The following is a 19,984-nucleotide window of genomic DNA, read 5'->3' on the forward strand; positions in this document are numbered from 1 at the left end:
AATCTGATTGAAGAACAACCTACTACCAGTACTTGAAAGATTGCTTTCCAGCTAAATGTTGATCATATGACGGTATTTCGAATTTTAAAGGAACAACTCTTATACCTACCCTTACCATTTTTGTTTAGAATGAAACAGGCTATCGGAAATAAATTTTTAAATGGTAAACAAATAATAAGACAAAAAGTTACATGGGAAATTAATTTTAGAGGTTGCGTTTTCCACCCCTTAAAACCATGGGGTAAACCAAATAAATTACTGGCTAAGGGTCTTTTTGGTAGTACAAAACGTCAGGTTAATTTCAATATTGTTACTTTTTTAGTGCTTGTGAAAAAAATTGTTATACAAATTTTATGTACCCCCTTAAAGAGGCTTTATCTTAACAAGGGGTGCTTCAATGAAGTTCATATGAAAGATCCAATCTTTTTTTCGATGAGGAATCACCTCCTTAAATGTTTTACACTCGTTCAGTTACACCCTGTATACTGATCGATAGACAATTTTGTACTCTATACATTGATGCTGTTCATTTTTTCCAAATTTCAATATTTATGATGTCATTGAGCAATTTTTGGTGAATTTTTTCTACGAATTCAAATCGTATTAAAGCGCTGCCGAAGAAGCCCGATAAATTAACCGGCTTCTGTTCTTAAGATGGTCTTCTGAGTGGTTTCCGACAATGATGATGATTTTATATGCCGGTTCGTATTCCGCAACCTTGATTGTGTTGGGTTTCTTTTTAGCTTGCGGTAGCTGCTTAAATTTTTCCAATGTGTTCTTCTGTTTTCACGAGCACCGTGGCATTTCCCTTGTCAGCTGGTAGAATGATCATTTCCTCATCCGAATTCAGGTTTTTCAAGGCCACAAGAAGAATTGGAGCATTTTCAAGTAGCTTCAAGATCGAATGGATACAGTGTAACCGAGATCAACAAGGCCATGAAACTGAAGACTTTTACAAGTCAAAATAAGGAGGAAACTCAAACGGTTGCACATGCATTTCTACCGTACATCCATAGGGTTACAGACAGAATCGGAAAAATCTTAAGGAAGTATAACATAAAAACAGTGTTCAAGCCCACCAGGAAAATACAGCAAAACCTGAGATCTGCGAAAGACAAAAGAGATCCACTCTCAGCGGCGGGGTATATCTTATACCATGCACTTGCGAAAAAGTTTATATTGGTACCACCAAAAGATCCATGGGTACAAGGCTGAATGACCATAGGAAAAACTGTAGAATACGTCAAATAGAAAAATCGGCAGTAGCAGAACCCGCGTTTATTGAAGGAGATCATACAATACTGTTTAAAAAAAATGTAACCGGTAATAATACTTCGGCCAATAACAACACACGAACTAGAAAGGCGGGCTACCTGTGTCAACATAAATACAACTTACGAACTAGAAATCACGAGTCATCGGTAAACCATCAGGATGAATAGACCTCTGAAGAAGCCAGCCACTGGCGAAACGTTATGATACAGTTTCAAACCACGACGGCCTTCAAATCCGAATGAAGATCGTAACAATGAAAATCTCCTCCGCGAAAGCCTTAACCAATTCATAATTTGTATTACTTTTTTTTCTTATTAGTCAGTGGGCTGACAGTAAACAAATCTAAAGAAATGAACTTTAAACGTTCAAGCCAATTTCAAATATACCTACACACTAGATTGAATGGACTGACACCTATCAGAAAACAACTACTCCCCTGGCTGAAATCACAAAGGGTGTTGGATTATATACGACAGTCGTCAGTGCAGGAATCTTCACAGAAAATTTCGTGCATATGCAATTGGCAATACAACTGAAAGAGTCGACCTTCAATTTTGGAACGGGCACACTTGCAGACCGGTTTCGGGCTCTATCTTGCACTGATGAGTGGCTAATGAGCCCGAAACCGGTCTGCAAGTGTGCCCGTTCCAAAACTGAAGGTCGACTTCTTCAGTTATATTGCCAATTGCATATGCAGGAAATTTTCTGAGAAGATTCCTGCACTGACTGTCTGTGCCTGTCGGATTAAATCCAACGCCCTTCGTGGTATTAGCCAGGGGAGTAGTTGTTTTCTGATAGGTGTCAGTTTATTCAACTTACTGTCTAGGTATATTCGAAACTGGCTTGAACGTTTAAAGTTCATTTCTTTAGATTACCTTTTTTTGTTATATGTTTCTATAATCAAGCTTTTCATGCACATTTTAATTACCTTCCATACAATACAACTGAAGGGGTTGCCACAAAATTTTAACTATCGCGAGAGAAAATTATTTCAAACGGCCTCACAAACTATTGTATTACGCGCGATGAAGTGAGATTGCAATTGATTTGGTTTTGTTTAGAGGTTAGAGTCATATTTTGGTTTTGTGTTGTTAGTTAGTTATTTCGAAAATAAAGTCGATAGTTGTGAACGTACTTTTGTTGAAGTGGATTTTATCAAATTAGTGACAAGTTGGTGCGAAATCGGGTTGGCTCCCTCTAGTATTATTTATAATACACTGATATCTAACATTTTGAAGTAACGTTTGGCTGGAAAAGTTCGTAAGCTAACACAAAAAAAATCGATGTATGTATTATTCAATATAGTTGTATTCGAGAGTGAATAATAATAATAATAATATTTATTCACCATTTGTGATACATAGCGTATATATGGTAGGTCAATGATTATTTACAAAAAACAGCACGTCACTTATGAATAGAATTATGCAATCAAAGCTTTAATAAAAATTAATATTTGCATATACAAAGGTATAGGTACATATAAATATATAAAATGCTAATTAAAAAATGAATAAAAAATGTGTCAATTTTGCTTGCCGTAGTCAAATAAATATACATATGTATATATTTACATATATAACTATATTTACAAACATGTACACACATATTTAAAAAAAAACGATAAAATCGCCAGTCAGAACACTGAAACTAAAGCAAAACAGCAAGTGAAAATTTAGAACGATTATATATCTTATTATTCTTCTGTGAAAGAAGCCTCTAAATATTCCTTATGACTGTAGTAACATTTGTCCAGTAATAAGTTTTTAACTTTCTTACTGAACAAAGTTGAAGAATTCAACCTCTTTATAGAAAGTGGCAGTCTGTTATAAAAATTTATGGCATTATACAATGATAATACTGGTCTTACAGTTTTTCGATAACATTTTTGAAGTACGATTTGTCCTTAGCCGCTGAATTTATTTCCAGCGAGCATTCTCTTGGGATTTGAGAACATAAAAAGCCGCTGGGGGCCAGATCTGGGGAATACGGTGGATGCGGAAGCAATTCGAAGTCCAACTTATGCAAGTTTGACATTGATTTAATCGATTTGTGACAAGGTGCATTGTCTTGATGTAACAACAATTTCAAATTGGACTGTTTTTCCGCGCATTTCTTCTTCAAACGCTCCTATAACGCTATGTAGTCGTTGCCATTCATGGTTTTTTTCTTTTCAAGATAATAGGTGAACATTATACCATGCGCATCCTAAAATATTGATACTATAGCCTGGCCAGCCGAATGTTGCGTCTTTGCACGCTTTGGAGCCGGTTCACCACGTGCAGTCCACTCAGATGACGATTATTTTGATTCTGGTGTGAAATGAAGGAGCCATGTTTCATCGATTGTCTCACATCGAAGCATGAATTCAGATTTTTATGATGGAACAGCTTCAAACACTGCTCAGAATCATCAATTCGTTGTTGTTTTTGGTGGATTGTGGGCTCGCGCGGTACCCACTTTGAACAGAGCTTACGAATACTCAAATATTCATGCATGACATCTCCAACACTTTTCTTTGATATCTTTAGAGCCTCAGCTATCTCGATGTACTTCACTTTGCGCTCATACAAAATTAATTTGTGGACTTTTCTTATGTTTTCGTCGGTAACAGCCTCTTTTTGGCTGTTACTCGGTAAACCACTTCTCAAAGGTTGATTTTTCTGATGCAAAGTCCAAATAATGTTCATCGAGCCAAAGGTTAACTGGAAATCACATGATAGATAGAAATATTTATTCGTGTATACAATAAAAACATGTCTATATTTGTCATTAAACACAAAACAAAACAAATGCTTTAAAAAAAAACAACATGAAGCAAAAATTCTTCCACAGAATAGAAACAATGATAAACTAAATATTTGTGCATTTGATTTTTGAATGTTTCCAATTTAAAGTAATGAAATTTTTATGTTTTTGTGAAAGGGCGTTAAACATTTTAAAACCTAATACAAATAAGAATTCTGAGATTTGGTTAGTCTGAAGAGTGGAAGACGCAGATCACTACCACCTCTGGTACTGTACCTATGTACATGGCAGTTTGAGGTTACCTCATTGCCCAAAATTTTGCTCCCAACATAAAGGAGGCACTCCAATATATAACAACAAGGCAGTGGCATGATGTTAAATTTTTTAAAAAGGGGTCTTCAATGAGTGTCATACTCACTAGAAGAAACTATTCTAATGACTTTTTTTTGTGCTATGAATATTTGATTGGCATGAGTCGCACTTCCCCAAATAATCAAACCATAAGTCATTATACCGTGGAACATAGCAAAGTACGCTATTTTTGAATTATCAAACGACAGCTGATATTTCAATTGACGCAACGCATAAGAAGCTTTGGCCAGACGTTTTGCTAGATCCTGAATGTGAAATGAAAAATTTAGTTGAGAGTCTATATGAAGGCCCAAGAGTTTAACTCTATCTTCAGATTTTTCTGCATGGTTCAAACTGAGATGCTGCGTTTTAGTTTCATTTAAGAAAAGGAAATTACATCGAAACCAAACTTTAGCATTCTGTTCGGAACAATTAAGGGTCTGTAAAGCACTGCTTTTATTTAAATTTTTCACAACGAGTGTGGACTCATCTGCATAAAAAATGGAAGACACATCAGAGTTAATACTCACACATAAATCATTGAAATATATAATAAATAGCAAGGGTCCTAAAACGGAGCCCTGTGAGACACCAATCATAACTAGGTACTCAGCAGATCTCCGACCGGAGACACTCACAAAATACTTTCGTTCCTCCAAATATGACGAAAAAAGCTTCAAAGCCACCCCTCTAACCCCATATCTTTCCAATTTTAATAGCAAGAAGTCATGTCGTATCGTATCAAATGCCCTTGATAGGTCGTAAAACCTCGCCTCACAAAACTGACGACTCTCAAAGGCATCCACAACAACTTCATAAAATTTACATAGAGCCAATACAGTAGACCGGTTAGGTCTATAGCCAAATTGCGCTTTACACAGTAGCCATTTGACTAGAAAAATTGGAGTAACCTTTCCTTAAGAATTAGTTCTAATATTTTACCAATTAGCGGAATGATAGAAATTGGTCGATAATCATCAGGAAGGTTAATATCACCCATTTTATGAATTTGATACTATAGTCTATTTCAAAAGAGTGTAGAGTAATAAAATCTCATTAAGTATTCAAAAGCGCTACAGGGTGATCCGTCAATAAATTCTGTCACTTCCCTAGTCCGCATTGCAAAATTATGTCGTTTCATAAAGAGCAGGTAGGTATCACCCTGTTTTAAGGGATTTGTCCATTGTTATCGACGGATAAATACTGAGCCAGAGGCGCGCTAGTGGGATAATTGCCAAAAGAATATGCATTCATAAAAATTATATTAAAGGAAATAAAAATTTAATACAGCAGAACAGTGTTATTAAAAAAATATAAAATGTAACAATAAAATATATACGAACCGAAATCGGGAAATACTCACAAACACACACGAACGAACTTTACGTATTGAAACACTTGTGGGGACTTTAAATCAATTTATTCACAAAAACGACAAGAACTTTACTGGATACGTTATTACAATTTGACACTTGAACAATACTAAAACTGTGAACTTCCCTTAACGTTTAACAACACTCTATTTATACCCTAATTGAATGTTCTAGAGATTACTAGGTACAATTTTCGAGAACCTTCCGAGAAAATAATTATTCAGACTACCCTTAATTCTAAACCCTAACCTGAGCAAAAGTGTCACTGTCACTGATACACTGGTCTCTGTCCAGATTGCTTATCCCGCTACAGTATATTTACAATTCAATTAAATTATTCTACATCAGTATAGTCTTCATCCGAAGAACTGTCATCATCCCCTGGTGTTATAATTATAGGGTCAACCACCTGATCGACCAAGTTGTCCAGTTCCCACATTTTATCTTCCTCTTTTAAAACATGCTGGATTGCTTTTTGCCAGTTTTCTGATGTGATTTCCATAATGGCTTGATCAAACAATACCTTGACATCTTTCATTTTAAATGTGGTATTGTGCCTTGCAACATATCCTTTAACTTGTGCCCATATAAGTTCTATAGGATTTAATTCGCAATGATATGGCGGTAGGCGCAGCACAGTTACTTTATACTTTTCTGCTACATCTTCTACGGCATATTTCATGAAGCGAGATTTATGTTGTTTTACTATGGCTAGTAGTTCCTTCTTTACTGAATTCGTCTCAAACTGAATACCTTTTTTTGACAGCCAGTTAATAATTTCTTGCTTTCTCCAAGCTGAAGTTGGTACCTTCTCTAAGCGCCTTGAATGGTAGCTTGCATTATCCATAACCACGACCGAATCAGCTGAAAGAAATTTTAACATTTCCCCGAAGTAGTCTTCGAAGACATCCGAATTCATGTCCTCATGATAATCTCCCGTCCGGCACGACTCAAAGCTTAACAAACCTTCTTTTAAAAATCCGTCTTCGCTTCCAATGTGAGCAATTATAAGCCTCTTCCCTTTTCCCGAAGGCACTTTAATACCCGTCGAAAGGCCTTCTATGAAAGCTTGGCGAGAACTTGTTATATTTTTATCTTGCCACATTTTTTGACTATATAACCTTCGTTTATCCACGTCTCATCAAGATAAAAAAATTTCTTTTGCTCTCTGCGGTACTGCTTTATAGTTGTCAAATATTTTCGTCTCCAGCAAACAATTTCATCACTTTCCAGTAATAGTGCCTTTCGATTGTGCTTTTCCCAGGCAAAATTCATACTTTTTAAAGTTTTCCATAAAAGTTTTCTGGATATCAAAGGAATATCGTTATCTTGGCTTATCTCGATAAATATTTTTTCAAGAGTGGGTATTTCCTTTTTAAAATAAAACGAATGAACTTTTCTTCGAATGTCACATTTGGTGTCTTCATCTAAGATTTTTATTGGTCTTCCTGATTTTCTCTTGCATGGACTTACCTGGCCTGATATCTTTCTTTCTCGCAATAATTTAAAAATCGTGGACTGTCCAATTCCAGTCATTCGGGCACATCGCTCAACACTTTCTTGCACAGACAAACTAGGGTGATCGTGTTTTATGCAATCATATACATTTAAAATTATAACTTTTTCGCAAACAGATAGCGGAGAATTTTTTACATTTCTTTTCTTTGGAGTAAATGTCCCCATTTTATAACTTTTTCACTATTTCTATATCACAATATCACTGTACGTTTAATTGGTGTAGTAACAATTACTATTATAACTCGAATGTTTAAGACACCATTACAATATATTTAAACCCTTTTTCTTAATTACCTGGGTTTAATAGGTATTGCATGATTGGTGGGCAGGGTCAAAAAGGGATTATTATAATGACATGGCACCTCGGAACTAAGTGTTAACCCTTTTTTGAGAAATCATGCTCAAGTATATGAACCCAAATTGCATATTAAATAAGTTTACAAGAACCACTAAAATTAATCTTAATCTTTTTTTAAGAAATTTTACTTACCTAAATACATGTAGGTACTTAGTTTTAGACCAAATTACTTCCCAAAAATGGCCTTTTATTATTATCTATGTCTGTAATTTTTAATTTACTTTAATTATTAAGTTTAATAATCCTAAGATTTACCTACGCCCATGGACGACAACGAAATTCAGGCAAATTTTATGACACTTCATGATTTATTACTCTACACTCTTTTGAAATAGACTATAGTAGCGTCATATGTGTGTAAGCCAACGAATTTTTTTCAGCCCACCTAATATCTGCCTATTTCTTGTAGACTGAATTCTGAAAAATTATGTTTACTTTGCAGGAACTTATTTGGGCTCCAATCCAAACTTCAGCACCACAAGTAGAACCCCTGCAGTGGCCAACAACAAGAAGAGACCGATCTCTCCTGAACAAGTTCTCCGTCTTTTCGGTTCCAACAACCCCTCTTCTACTGTAAAAACGAACGTGGAGAGGCCTCGTAGATCTCCTGCGAGCAGCCCCCCTTCCACCACCCACCAAATAAACTATCGCCCTGCTTATGTACCCAGCATACACGAATTGATAACTAGGACGGTTACGATGGTAAGGGAGCCTCAGGATGGGACTCACGGTTTCGGGATATGTGTGAAAGGAGGAAAAGATGCTGGTGAGTGATACCATTAGTGTTAATGATCATCCAACTATTCTAGATGCTCAACCATATTTATCCAAAAGATTCTTGAGCGGAATGATACATAACCTCAAATACGATAGTGTTAACACTAGTAGAGATGTCGATGGCCATAAGACTGCATATTTTAATTTGATAAGTAAAATATCCGAATGATTTACCCTATTTTTAATCCTTTTTTTTTGTTATTGATTGAAAAACAGACACCACCTTATCAGAATCACAGATGAAGCCATTTGTTTGTTTCATGTCGTTTTTTGTATTGTCTCGGAAATTGGGTTGTTGCAATGTTTTTTAATTTTTTAAATGTAATGTAATGTAATATGTCTAATGGTTTTTAAAATAGTAATATCAACAGGAAGAAACTACTTTTCAGTGAGAAATTGAATAATGATAATAAATTATTTCACAAAGGAAACCGTTACAACACAGAAGTATCATAAGCTAACCTTAATAATGAAAAATTCTTGTATAGGTTTAAAAAACGTGCCGGGTACGTATACATAGTAGATCAGATACATACGCATTATTCCAAGGGACTTAATTGTTGACCAAAGTACTATATCATGAAGGGGTTTTCGATTTGTAGATGTTTATCAACCCTCGAGATCGATTTGATATAACCTTTCATCTTATTTTTGAATTGTTCGATATTATCAATTTCTGAGATATATTGCGTGATTAAAAACACATTATTTCTCGTAAAATTGTGGAAGGTATGTTTATGAAAATTCATTGTTACAAACCCCTGAAGAAGAACCTAATTAAATTCCAAACGGCGACAAGGAAACAATTGTTTTTTCAGGAAAAAATGGATCCTGTTACCCAGCAACTTTTCTTCAGATGAAATTACCATTCTACAACCATCGGAAACATCGTCAATTACAGGGATCTACAAAAAGCTCGGTTTTCTGAATACATTGAACTCAAATTCATTATAGAATAGAAATAGAATAGAAATGTATTCATACTGAACAACAAACAGAATGGTTTCCACTTACATGATGTATAGTTTTTTGAAGTTCCTTACATATAGTATTTATTGAGTACTATTGATATAGTTAAAATCGATATAAAATATAACAATATAAAACAATAAATAATAAAAGTATCGTAAAAAAATTCAGACACATTTGAGCATTTGGAGAAGTTGTCCCTCTGTAATACTGAATATATCCAGTTCACCGTTCCTCACCATTTTGTTAACGGTTTCGAGACATTGTTGAAGAGGACACAAATTGTTTGAGACACGAAATAGATTGTCTTCTCTTTTCAGTCATACGTCAGGTAAAATAAAATCAGTACTATAGCGAATTTCAAGTACTTTCAGTTTTCTAAGAATGTTAAAAACAAAAATCATTTCCGAGGACTCACGGTGGTTTTTCAATGGTTGCATGTTCAATTCTTGTAATTGGCTAGAATACGATATAAATAAAAGCCAAACATTACATTTTCTGAAGAAGAGTGTTCTTAATAATCGTTTCTGGACTTTTTCTATAGTTTCAGAATATAAAAAGGTCTTTGGATTTCAAATGACACAACCATATTCCAGCTTAGAACGAACAATGGAGTTAAAGAGTAACAAACAAGTATCGTGATTGAATTCACGACTAGATCTTCAGATATGTTTCTATAACATTCAGATACTGAGTATTCAATGTGCCGAGAGAAACTCAACACACCAGTAAAATGATTCCGAGATCTTTCATCTCATTGATTCTCTTTAAATTGGTGTGATTAATAAAATAGTCCTTGATAGTGGGTGACTTCTTTCGTGTGAAACTCATTATTTTGCATTTAGCTTCGTTGAGAGATAAGTCTGATACTGAAAAGTAAGTAGATAGATTTTCGAGATCATCTTGAAGCGTATCAAAATCTTTTTCGCTTATTATGTATGATAGTCAGGTCTGAGAAATTGATCTGTTTTTCTATATCTGTTTCGAGTGTGAACTGTATGTTTCTAATGAGATTATTCATAAATGTCATGAATTTGTTCAGCTGTCGTGTAGTACCTCTGAAACATGTGGGAATATCGGCGTAGAAGATCGGTAGTTTCGTATAAACAGTCCGGTAAGAGAAATAGGAATACGGCTTAAACAAGTTGTACAAAAATATTACCAATTTTTATCCTTTGAAAATTTCCTTATAGGACATGATTGTCTCTGTAAATCATATCATTTATTGAGACAGTTGGTACGTTTTCCAATTATAATGGCTTCACGAATTACCCTGAAGCTTATTGTGTGGCCTATTTCAAGGTGATATTTGAAGAGGGATGAGGCTGGATCTGATTTGCGAAGAGCTTGTTTATGTTCATAGACTTTATTGAAAATTCTTCTATTGGATGTTACTCAACCAACTTCTTTGGTGATCATTGGTGATCACTGCGTATAGTCGAATAATGCTTGATATCACACACTGAATGTTGAGACATTGCTAACACAGTCCACAAGTACTTCTATCTATCTTTGAGAGCTGTCATTCATTCGGAGACGACAGCTGGTGAACGGAAAAACACATTTTGAACATATACCAATAAACTTTTCAATATTTGAAGTCGCTCATGAATAATGTAGATTACCCTTGGTCTAAATGGTGCTGCCATCTAATTCAGCACAACCAATCTCTATGGAAGATTATCCTATCTACGTTTCGGATCGCACAACAAATACGTTTACTCCAGGTTCCTATGTATGTAATTGAAACAATAAATTATTTCAGTAGCCTCGATATCCAAACCAAACACATTTGCATATATTTTGAAATTCAAATGATTTCTCGAATGCCGACTGCGTGCTGTATAATTCTCTTCAAAATTGTGTGTTCGAGCACGAACATGAACTCCATTTTGTATTGTTTTTGTGAAGTGGTCCGGCAATATTTGCCAAAGCGAAGTGTTTCGAATTTAATCGATATTCCTTCTACCATCGTGCTCAAAGAGAATCCTCATAATAATAATTATCACTGGACAGTATGTGAACCACGAATCCAACCTCCATCAATCGACTGAAAGAGGATTCATCAAGACTCTAGTAGACCGTGCTTTGGGACTCTGTAATACGGAGAAAGGTCTCTAGAACGAACTAGGCATCATTAGAAATGATCTTCAACGAAATGATTACTCTAAAGTGATTGTGGAACAGACTTTGCTTGAAAGATAGCGAGAGTCTCGTGAAGAAGAGAAGCCGTCACAACCAGTGCTTGCATTTTTCTACATTAGAGGATTGTCGGAAAGGATAAGAAGAATTGGATCCAAGTATAAAATCAGAACCTGAAACACTATCCGCAGCAGTTTCACGAAAACCAGGCCACCAAACGCGGACCGCGATTCAAAGAATTGCATTTAACGGATACCCTGCGAGTACCACAAATCCTATACCGGTGAAACTAAGAGGCCATAGAAAGTCCGCATTGCCGAGTACAAGAAACACAAACAGTGAGAGAAAACCAGTAAATTAGGAGAAACAGAGCAGGTTTGGACTCATCAACATAACATCGAGTGGTCCCAAGCTGAGATCATCCACAAGAGAAAATTTGAAGAAGCCGCATAATCAAGCGGAAAACGGCCAGCTCCCGCCAAAAGGACATCTCCCGCTAAACCGATGAAGCGAAGATAGGGAAGAGGGCATAGCTGAAAGTATTAACATAACCTACCCATGACACGAGGCTAATGACTAATGAAATCAATGTCGATGACACCAAAAAAAGTAAATAAAGGTGTTAATATAGGGTTTAAAACTAATAACAACTTGAGCATGCACATTGAAAATAACAAAGATAAAGTTTTCGGTCAGATAGATCAGGAGTGTATGAATTGTTTTGAGGTTCATGTCCGATTTTTCACATATGTCAAGCTGGAAGAATATTTGAGGCACGTATAAAACAGCATTGAAACAGTTTCCAGAATGGAAAAAAAAATAAAGATGCTACAAAGATCCTTACAGAGAGACATGAGTTCAATCATGAATCCAAAATCCTTCATTTCGTGATGAACAGTTTGAAACTTGACCTTCTGGAAAGTATGAGAATCAATGAATACAAAAATTCCCAATGTATAATTACCGATCAAATTGAGTTGAATACCTTCCCGTTGAATGTTCTTATCAGATTGTTCTGATATCAGAATGTTCTTATCAGATAATCATGCCTTGTTGCCATAGAATATTTAATATGTAATATTACGTTTCCCCGTAGATTTGATAGTAATTGACTATACAATTTAACCTAACTTCATTACACTGCTACACTGACAATAAAATACAAACACTTCAACTGAAACTTCAATTGGCTACGCCTTATTAGATCACATCGTACCGCACATTCAACTAGACTTCCTCGATCTGCGTGTTGGTAGTGTTTATATATGGTAATGGAAGCATCTGAAAGCTGACAGGAAAGTCGCTAGAAGTCTCTCAAAGAGATGCGGCATCTGGAACTATCTTGGCAAGTCACAATCGATTGACGACGACCAGCAGCGGCCGGCGTTAATTTTTTTCATGCGATGATTTACAACAGTAATATTGTTTTTCACATATTTGTCACTATTGAATGTGTATTTTCGTCTTTTTTTACCTGCATTCAGGTATTTGCTTTAACTAGTTCATGAAATGATTAATGAATAGGTAATGATAATCAAAACAAATGGTTTTAAAAAAGTAGAAAATAATTCTAATATACAATTAAACACTGACATTATATACCTAAATATTCAAAGTCTTCTTAAAAACAAAGATCAATTACAAGGAAGTCTAGTTTGCTACAACCCAAAAATTATATTACTAAGTGAATCCGGAATAACCAATGATATTGAAGAAAGTGAACTGAAAATTCCTAATTACAATATAGTACGCTGTGACTCAAAAAGTCGACATACAGGTGGTGTCTTAATATATATAAAAAGTGACATTGTGAACTCTGTATATAAAACATATATATTAGAAGGTAATTACTGGTGTAAAATTCTGAAAATTAGACTCAAACGCCCTATTTTAGTGGGATGTCTTTATCACTCACCCTCAGGATCTGATGCAAAATTCTTAGAGGATTTTGAAAATATCTGTGATAGTTTATTTTCGACGAAATTTCATTGTATTTTAGTGGGCGACTTCAATCTGAACTACTCTGATGATAGTTTTTATGTTTCTAGATTAAAAAACCTTCTCAATACGTATGGCATATCGCAAATAATCAATGAACCAACTAGAGTTACTAACCACAGCGAATCGCTTATAGATTATGTATTAACGAACGTAAATAGATGTCAAGCGTCGGTGCACTCATATCCAATAATAACAGACCATTCAACAATCACTGTCAACTTTACTAATATTCATAATAACGAAAATCAAACTATAAAAAAATATAGAAACTTAAATGAAAGCAATTTGGACCTTATAAAAATTAACTTAATATCATGTAAATGGTCTTTAAATTCTACTGATGTTGAAGTTATTTATAAAGAAATACTGAATAATTGCAAAGCAGTTATTGATGATATTTCTCCAATACAAAATTGTAGTATTAACAGTCATTTGCCATGGTTTAATAACGAAGTTCACTGTAAAATTAAGAATCGTGATAGGGCATACAGAGCTTTCAGAAACTGTTCAAATCTAGAAAAACAAAATAACTGGGAAACTTTCAAGAAATTGAGAAATGATGTTGTCAATGTGTTGAAAAGAAAAAAAGATCAATATTATTTTGAAAAAATCGATCGGTATAGAAACAACTCTAAACAAATGTGGAAAACTCTCAAAAAACTAGTTAAAGGAGAAGACATTGACTTTCCAAATTGTATTCAGTTTGAGAAAACTGGTGAACTTATATTACTAAAAGATGTTATTGAAATATCAGATAACTTCAACAGTTATTTTGTTGAAAGCATAAATGAAATTGTGGCGAGCATTGACTATTCAGAGTCATGGTGCAATAAAAACTTCAATTTATACAAAACTTTCTCAGAATTCAGATTGCTTTCGTTAAATGACCTACGTAAAATTATAATTTCCTTGGATAATAAGTGCAGTATACATGAAATCCTCAACTTCAAAATATTGAAACAAGTTTTTGAGACTATCGGTCACGTTATATTGCACCTTATCAACACCTCTCTTGAAACTGGCGTAATACCAGAAAGATTGAAAAGTAGTACTATTGTTCCTATACCCAAAATTCCTCAAACTATTAAATGTAAAGAATTCAGGCCAATCAACACTTTACCTCCTTTACCTTTAAAATAGCCCATCTCTGAACATGTTCAAAAATGAACTGAAGAAATTTGTTTTAAATGAACAAATATGATATGTATTATGTCTTTGTTACCTGTAGCTGTAATTTGTATAATTCCATTCATCTAATGTTCGTTATATATTTCAAATAATTATGTAATTTATCTTTCTACATGTTGCATTGAAATTTTTCGAATGTATAATGTTGCTGTTTTTGTAGTAATGTCTTCAAAAATATTTTATTGAACTTATGTTTGTCATACATTTAAGTCATTTCTAGATGTAACACATACCTTTTTTTTTATTTCTACCATTCTAGTTGATTTGTATATTATTAGGATATCCTATTTAAATAAAGATCTATCTATCTATCTATCTATCTATCTATCTATAATATTATATTGGATAAATTTCGTATGGCAGTGACTCGTCATAATAGTAGTGAAAATAACTCAGAATGAATAAACCTCTGAAGAAGTTAGCCACTCGCGCTAGCGAAACGTCAGGAAAAAACCCAAAAAATCGACGTGTTACAAACCCAAAAAATAGTGTCACCGATTATTATTATTGTTCATCGAGTATATCAATCCGTATTCCTCAACGATATTTATTCATAAAAAACATGTCCGCATCACACTGTACCATTCCCATTTTATGTTTACACATAAACTGTACTGTACTGAAACAAATGACTATTAAAATCACACTATTCTAAGTCGTAAAGAGACTTCGACGAGTTAAACAGCTTGAATCGGGGTGAAATTGATCGTTAAGTTTGATTGAATTCGTAAAAATTGCTACTTTGTCTACCAGATGTTTCCTACCAGAGAAGTAAAGAACTTCGGAAACATTAAACACATTTGAAGTTATAAAAATATTACAATCGTCACGGAACCGGCATATACAACAAAGGTTTCCATGCAAGTGTATATTTTGTAACAGAAGTATTTTTCAACCGTTGTACAAGGAACGTGAACTTTTCAAAAATTACGGTGAATATTCACATTTCACAGGCTACTTGCATTCGATCTCGAACATATGTCCACAGTTTCGGCTGTTTAGCACGTTCGTTCAGTTTGAGACCAGCCGATTGCAGTTGATTTCGATTAGTAAGCGTGAAGAGCCTTGTTTATTTCACCCAACAGATGCAAATGTGCGTGTTGATCATGCTTTGATCACGCATCTATCTCTGTTTGGGTTACTTTGTTGGCCAGAGATAGTTTAGGGCAGGGGTCGCCAACCTTTTCAATGTGTTGACCTACTTTGTTAATTTTGGAATAAACAGCGAGCTACCCACACGGAAGCCACGTAACGCAACGTAAATGAAATAATCGACAGTTAATTTATCATTATATGTATTTATTTTACTATTTAACTGGTAATACATAATACATAGGTACTAATTATAAACTAATAACAAAATAACTAATATTACTAGTACGTACTTGCTCATAGCTACATTCCTACTTATCAAACGAAGGTGTTTGAAAAATGAACACAAACTTTTATCCAGCCACAACGGCATGTCACGTATGATTTAAAAAATAGTTAATAATAACAACAAAAAAGTAACGCACTATCATGAACATAAACATTGAAAAATAAAAAAGCACGTTCAATGAGAAGGCTGACACTCAGACTCATCGATAATTTTTTTAATGTTTGCAGTATAATTTGATGCAGCCATTCGTATACAATTATCCAAATGTTCATCTGTAAGTCGATTGCGATATTTGTTCTTAATAAACTTCATATTGGAAAAAGAAGATTCACACAAATAGGTTGAACTGAATAATGCTTTCACTTTCAATGCAACACGGCATAGAACTGAATATTTGTCTTTACTTAAATTAGGCCAGATACATTCAGTACTTGAGACTAACGATTTTAAGGCTAAATCATTTTGAAACTCAATGACTTCCATTTCTGTTGCAGCGATGTCTTCGCCAAAGTTCTGCATAACACAAGTTGCAAACTATTGGATATCAATTTCAATAAAGGGTGCAACAAAAGCCATTTCATTGAAATCCTCAAAATGATTTTTGAAGTTATTCTTCAGGGTAGAAATAATTTCTACATGATATTTGTTGCCATAAGGTTCTAATGGATTTTGAGATATTTTTTCTGAAAGAATAGGAAAATGCTTGGCATCGCTGTTAATTAGGTTTTGCTCCCAAAACTCCAGGTTTTCGATAAATGCTTTTATATCAGAAATCATTTCCGCTAGTTCTTTGTCTCTCCCCTGAAGCTGCAAATTAATTTCGTTCAATTTCTCTGTAATGTCCACGAGAAAACCAAAATCTCTAAGCCAGATTGAATTTTCTAGTTCCGGAGTCGGTTCATCGCGTTGTTTGAAAAATTGAATTATGCCAGATATGACATCATTAAAACGTTTCAGCACCCGTCCTCTACTTAACTATCGGACTTCAGAGTGAAGGAGTAGGCCCCCGTATTGACAGTCAACTTCATCGGCCAAGGTTCTGAATAATCTTCTTTGTAATGCTTGAGCTCTAATCTTGTTCACAATTTTTACCACCAGTTTTATAACGTTGTTTAGTTTCAGGAAATTTCCACATAATGCCTGCTGATGGATAATGCAGTGATAACAGAGAAATTGCGGAAAAGTTTCATCTTTACGACATAACGCCACCAGACCCTTATCACAACCCAGTATAGCTGAAGCGCCATCGGTTGTCAAGCCTACCATTTTCGATATTGGAATTTTCTCGGAAGAAATAATATTTTTTAAATGAGAAAACAACTCATGTCCAGTGGTGTGTCGTTTCAGTGGAATGAACTTCAAAAGATCTTCTTTAATCGTAAAATCACTAAAAACCATCCTGATGAACACGGCCATCTGGGCAGTGTCAACGACATCTGTTGATTCATCCAGTTGAAGTGAAAAATAAACACAGTTATCTAAGTCAGTTCTTGACTTTGAAAAAATATCATTGCTCATTACTTCTACACGTCTCATCACTGTATTAGCAGAAAGTTGCATAGATTTTATAGCTGAAACTATCTCGTCTTTATTTTTAAAGTTGGCAAATAACGAATTAGCAGCTTCTAAAAACGCCTGTTTCATCATATCCCCGTCTTCATAAGGTTTCTTTTTTTGTGCAATTATCTGGGACACACGGTACGATGCTTCAGTTGCAGCCTTATTTTCGTCGACTGTTCTTAAAAATATTGATTGTTGTCCAATTAACTGCTTTATTAACTGTTTCAGTTTCTTCTTTTTGGCGGCAGAATGTAGTGGGAATGATTTTTCAAAATTAGAATGTACAGTTTTATGATGTCTCTCAATATTTCTTTTTTTAGCAACAGAGACCGAAGTATTACATAACAAACACACATTTTTATCTTTAACTGCTGTAAAAAAGTATAGTTCTTCCCATTCCGAATGAAAGTGGTATGTCTTTATCTTCTTTCAACTGCTTGCCATAATATTATTTTTGTTGTTCTCTACTAACCCAACCGCTGGACGTTGGTTACGCGTTCAGTTTCAAACTAAGAGCAATGTCGCCGCGCCGTGCGTATTTATCCCGTTCAAAGCAATCCAGATCGTTCTCGAACACTAACGCGCTGGTCCGGCCGGTCGGTTCTAGCCGATTCTAGCTTGATGGCGTCAGCGGCAGATCGCTCACCGCAACGTTGCCGCTGTTTATGTTCAATATTATGACAATTAGATTTTTTTGTGGAATTTTCGGAAGCTTCTCTGATATTTACAGTTTGTATTTTTTAAATTAAAATCGTTGTGAGAGCTACCAGAATTGCCTCCGTGAGCTACCGGTAGCTCGCGATCGACAGGTTGGCGACCACTGGTTTAGGGTATCAGGATCTGAAAAATTTTTGTTCGGACCACATATTAGTTGAAACTAAGAATATATATGAAAATATCCAATAATACTCCAAACGGATATAACAATTCTGCGGTATAATCCATTTCACTTCACCTGACAGAAAATTCCATCAGGAGAATTGAAAAAGTGTGATTCCAATAAGCAGTTTGGCTTCAGAGAAAATATATGTATATCGGATACCGTTACCAGGTTGATAGAAATGGTTGATAATTCAATTGATGAATGATGATGAATATTACTGAAGTTTTTTCCCAACACCAAACCGTTATTTCAATACCTCAACACGTGTTTGGATCACCAAGTGACGATCAAATGTGGCAGTTTTGCTCACTGTTTTCTTCGATCACCGTGACGTAGTGCATCAGGAGTTCCTGCCACATAGTCGTACGATCAATAAGGAGTATCATCTTGAAGTTCTGCGCCCCTTCCGAGAAGCAATACAAAAAAACGTCCGATATTTTGGAAAAACAATTCATGACTTGTTCGCGATGATGCGCTGGTGACCTTAGCCACCTTTTCCACCAGATCAGTTTCCCTACAACTGTTCTTTGTTCCTAAGTCCGAAAAGACTCTTGAGAGGTCGGCGTTTTGCGACGATTGATAGTCCGTTACTGAAATAACGTTCCCTGCAAGTGACTGAGGATGGATATCTCTCGAATACTTTCACCATCAATGCTGGTGTTCCCCAGGGATCCATATTGTCTCCAACCCTCTTTCTATTGAATATCAACGACTTATTGGAGAAAACCAAGAATTGCTTTGGTGAGGCCAGTACACTTGTCTCTTCATTCCAGTTGGATTCCAGGACATCGGCTACGGAGGCACATCTTCACCGGCAGCAGGAGGTTGCATATCTTAACGAGGATCTAGAAGTAATTTCGAATTGGGGTGAAAGTAACCAGGTTCAATTCAATGCCACAAAAACCCAGACATCGGTTTTTTTCAAGAAGATAAATGTCTCCAAAACGGATATAATAATGTCAGGTCAGACAATTCCGTTTTCTGCTTCGATAACTCTGTTGGGGTTTAAAATGGACACCAATATGCCTTGGCACAATTATGTTGCTGGAATTGCAAAGGCTGCTTCTCGAAATCTTGGAACACTGTTCTATACCAGAAAACTGTACACACCACAACAACTTTTGATGCTATATAAAGCGCAGATCAGACCTCATTTGGAGTATTGTTCTCATGTATGGAGCTCTGCCCCCAAACATACTCTGGAGTTGCTGGATTCCATCCAGAAAAGAGTCATCCGCCTGATTGGAGACGCGAACATTACGTGCAACCTTGATAGCCTGGAACATCGAAGAAAAGTTGGTAGGAGATTTGTCTTTCTTCTATATATACTTTCAAGGGAAGTGTTCAAGTGACTTGGCACATTTGATTCCACCAAGAGCGGTACGTATTAGTACATACGCGACTGACTGTGGCTGCTTATCGTTTTGAGGTACAACTCAGTACACCTCGAACTTCACTGT

The 19,984-nt window shown here is 35.3% G+C and overlaps 1 protein-coding gene across 1 annotated transcript in view; it reads left to right on the forward strand.

Moving 5' to 3' along the window:
- The window catches only part of LOC111507443 (whirlin), a 132,986-nt gene that overhangs the window by 9,665 nt on the left and 103,337 nt on the right, over positions 1-19,984 (forward strand). Inside the window, exon 2 of the mRNA XM_023162747.2 lies at positions 8,066-8,389. Coding sequence (XP_023018515.2) covers positions 8,066-8,389 — 324 coding nt within the window. The remainder of the gene's footprint in view (positions 1-8,065; positions 8,390-19,984) is intronic.

Source organism: Leptinotarsa decemlineata, unplaced genomic scaffold (assembly GCF_025532065.1).
Source record: "Leptinotarsa decemlineata unplaced genomic scaffold, Ldec_3_MD MMD2_tig00000505_RagTag_RagTag, whole genome shotgun sequence".
Classification (NCBI taxonomy): Eukaryota; Metazoa; Arthropoda; class Insecta; order Coleoptera; family Chrysomelidae; genus Leptinotarsa; species Leptinotarsa decemlineata.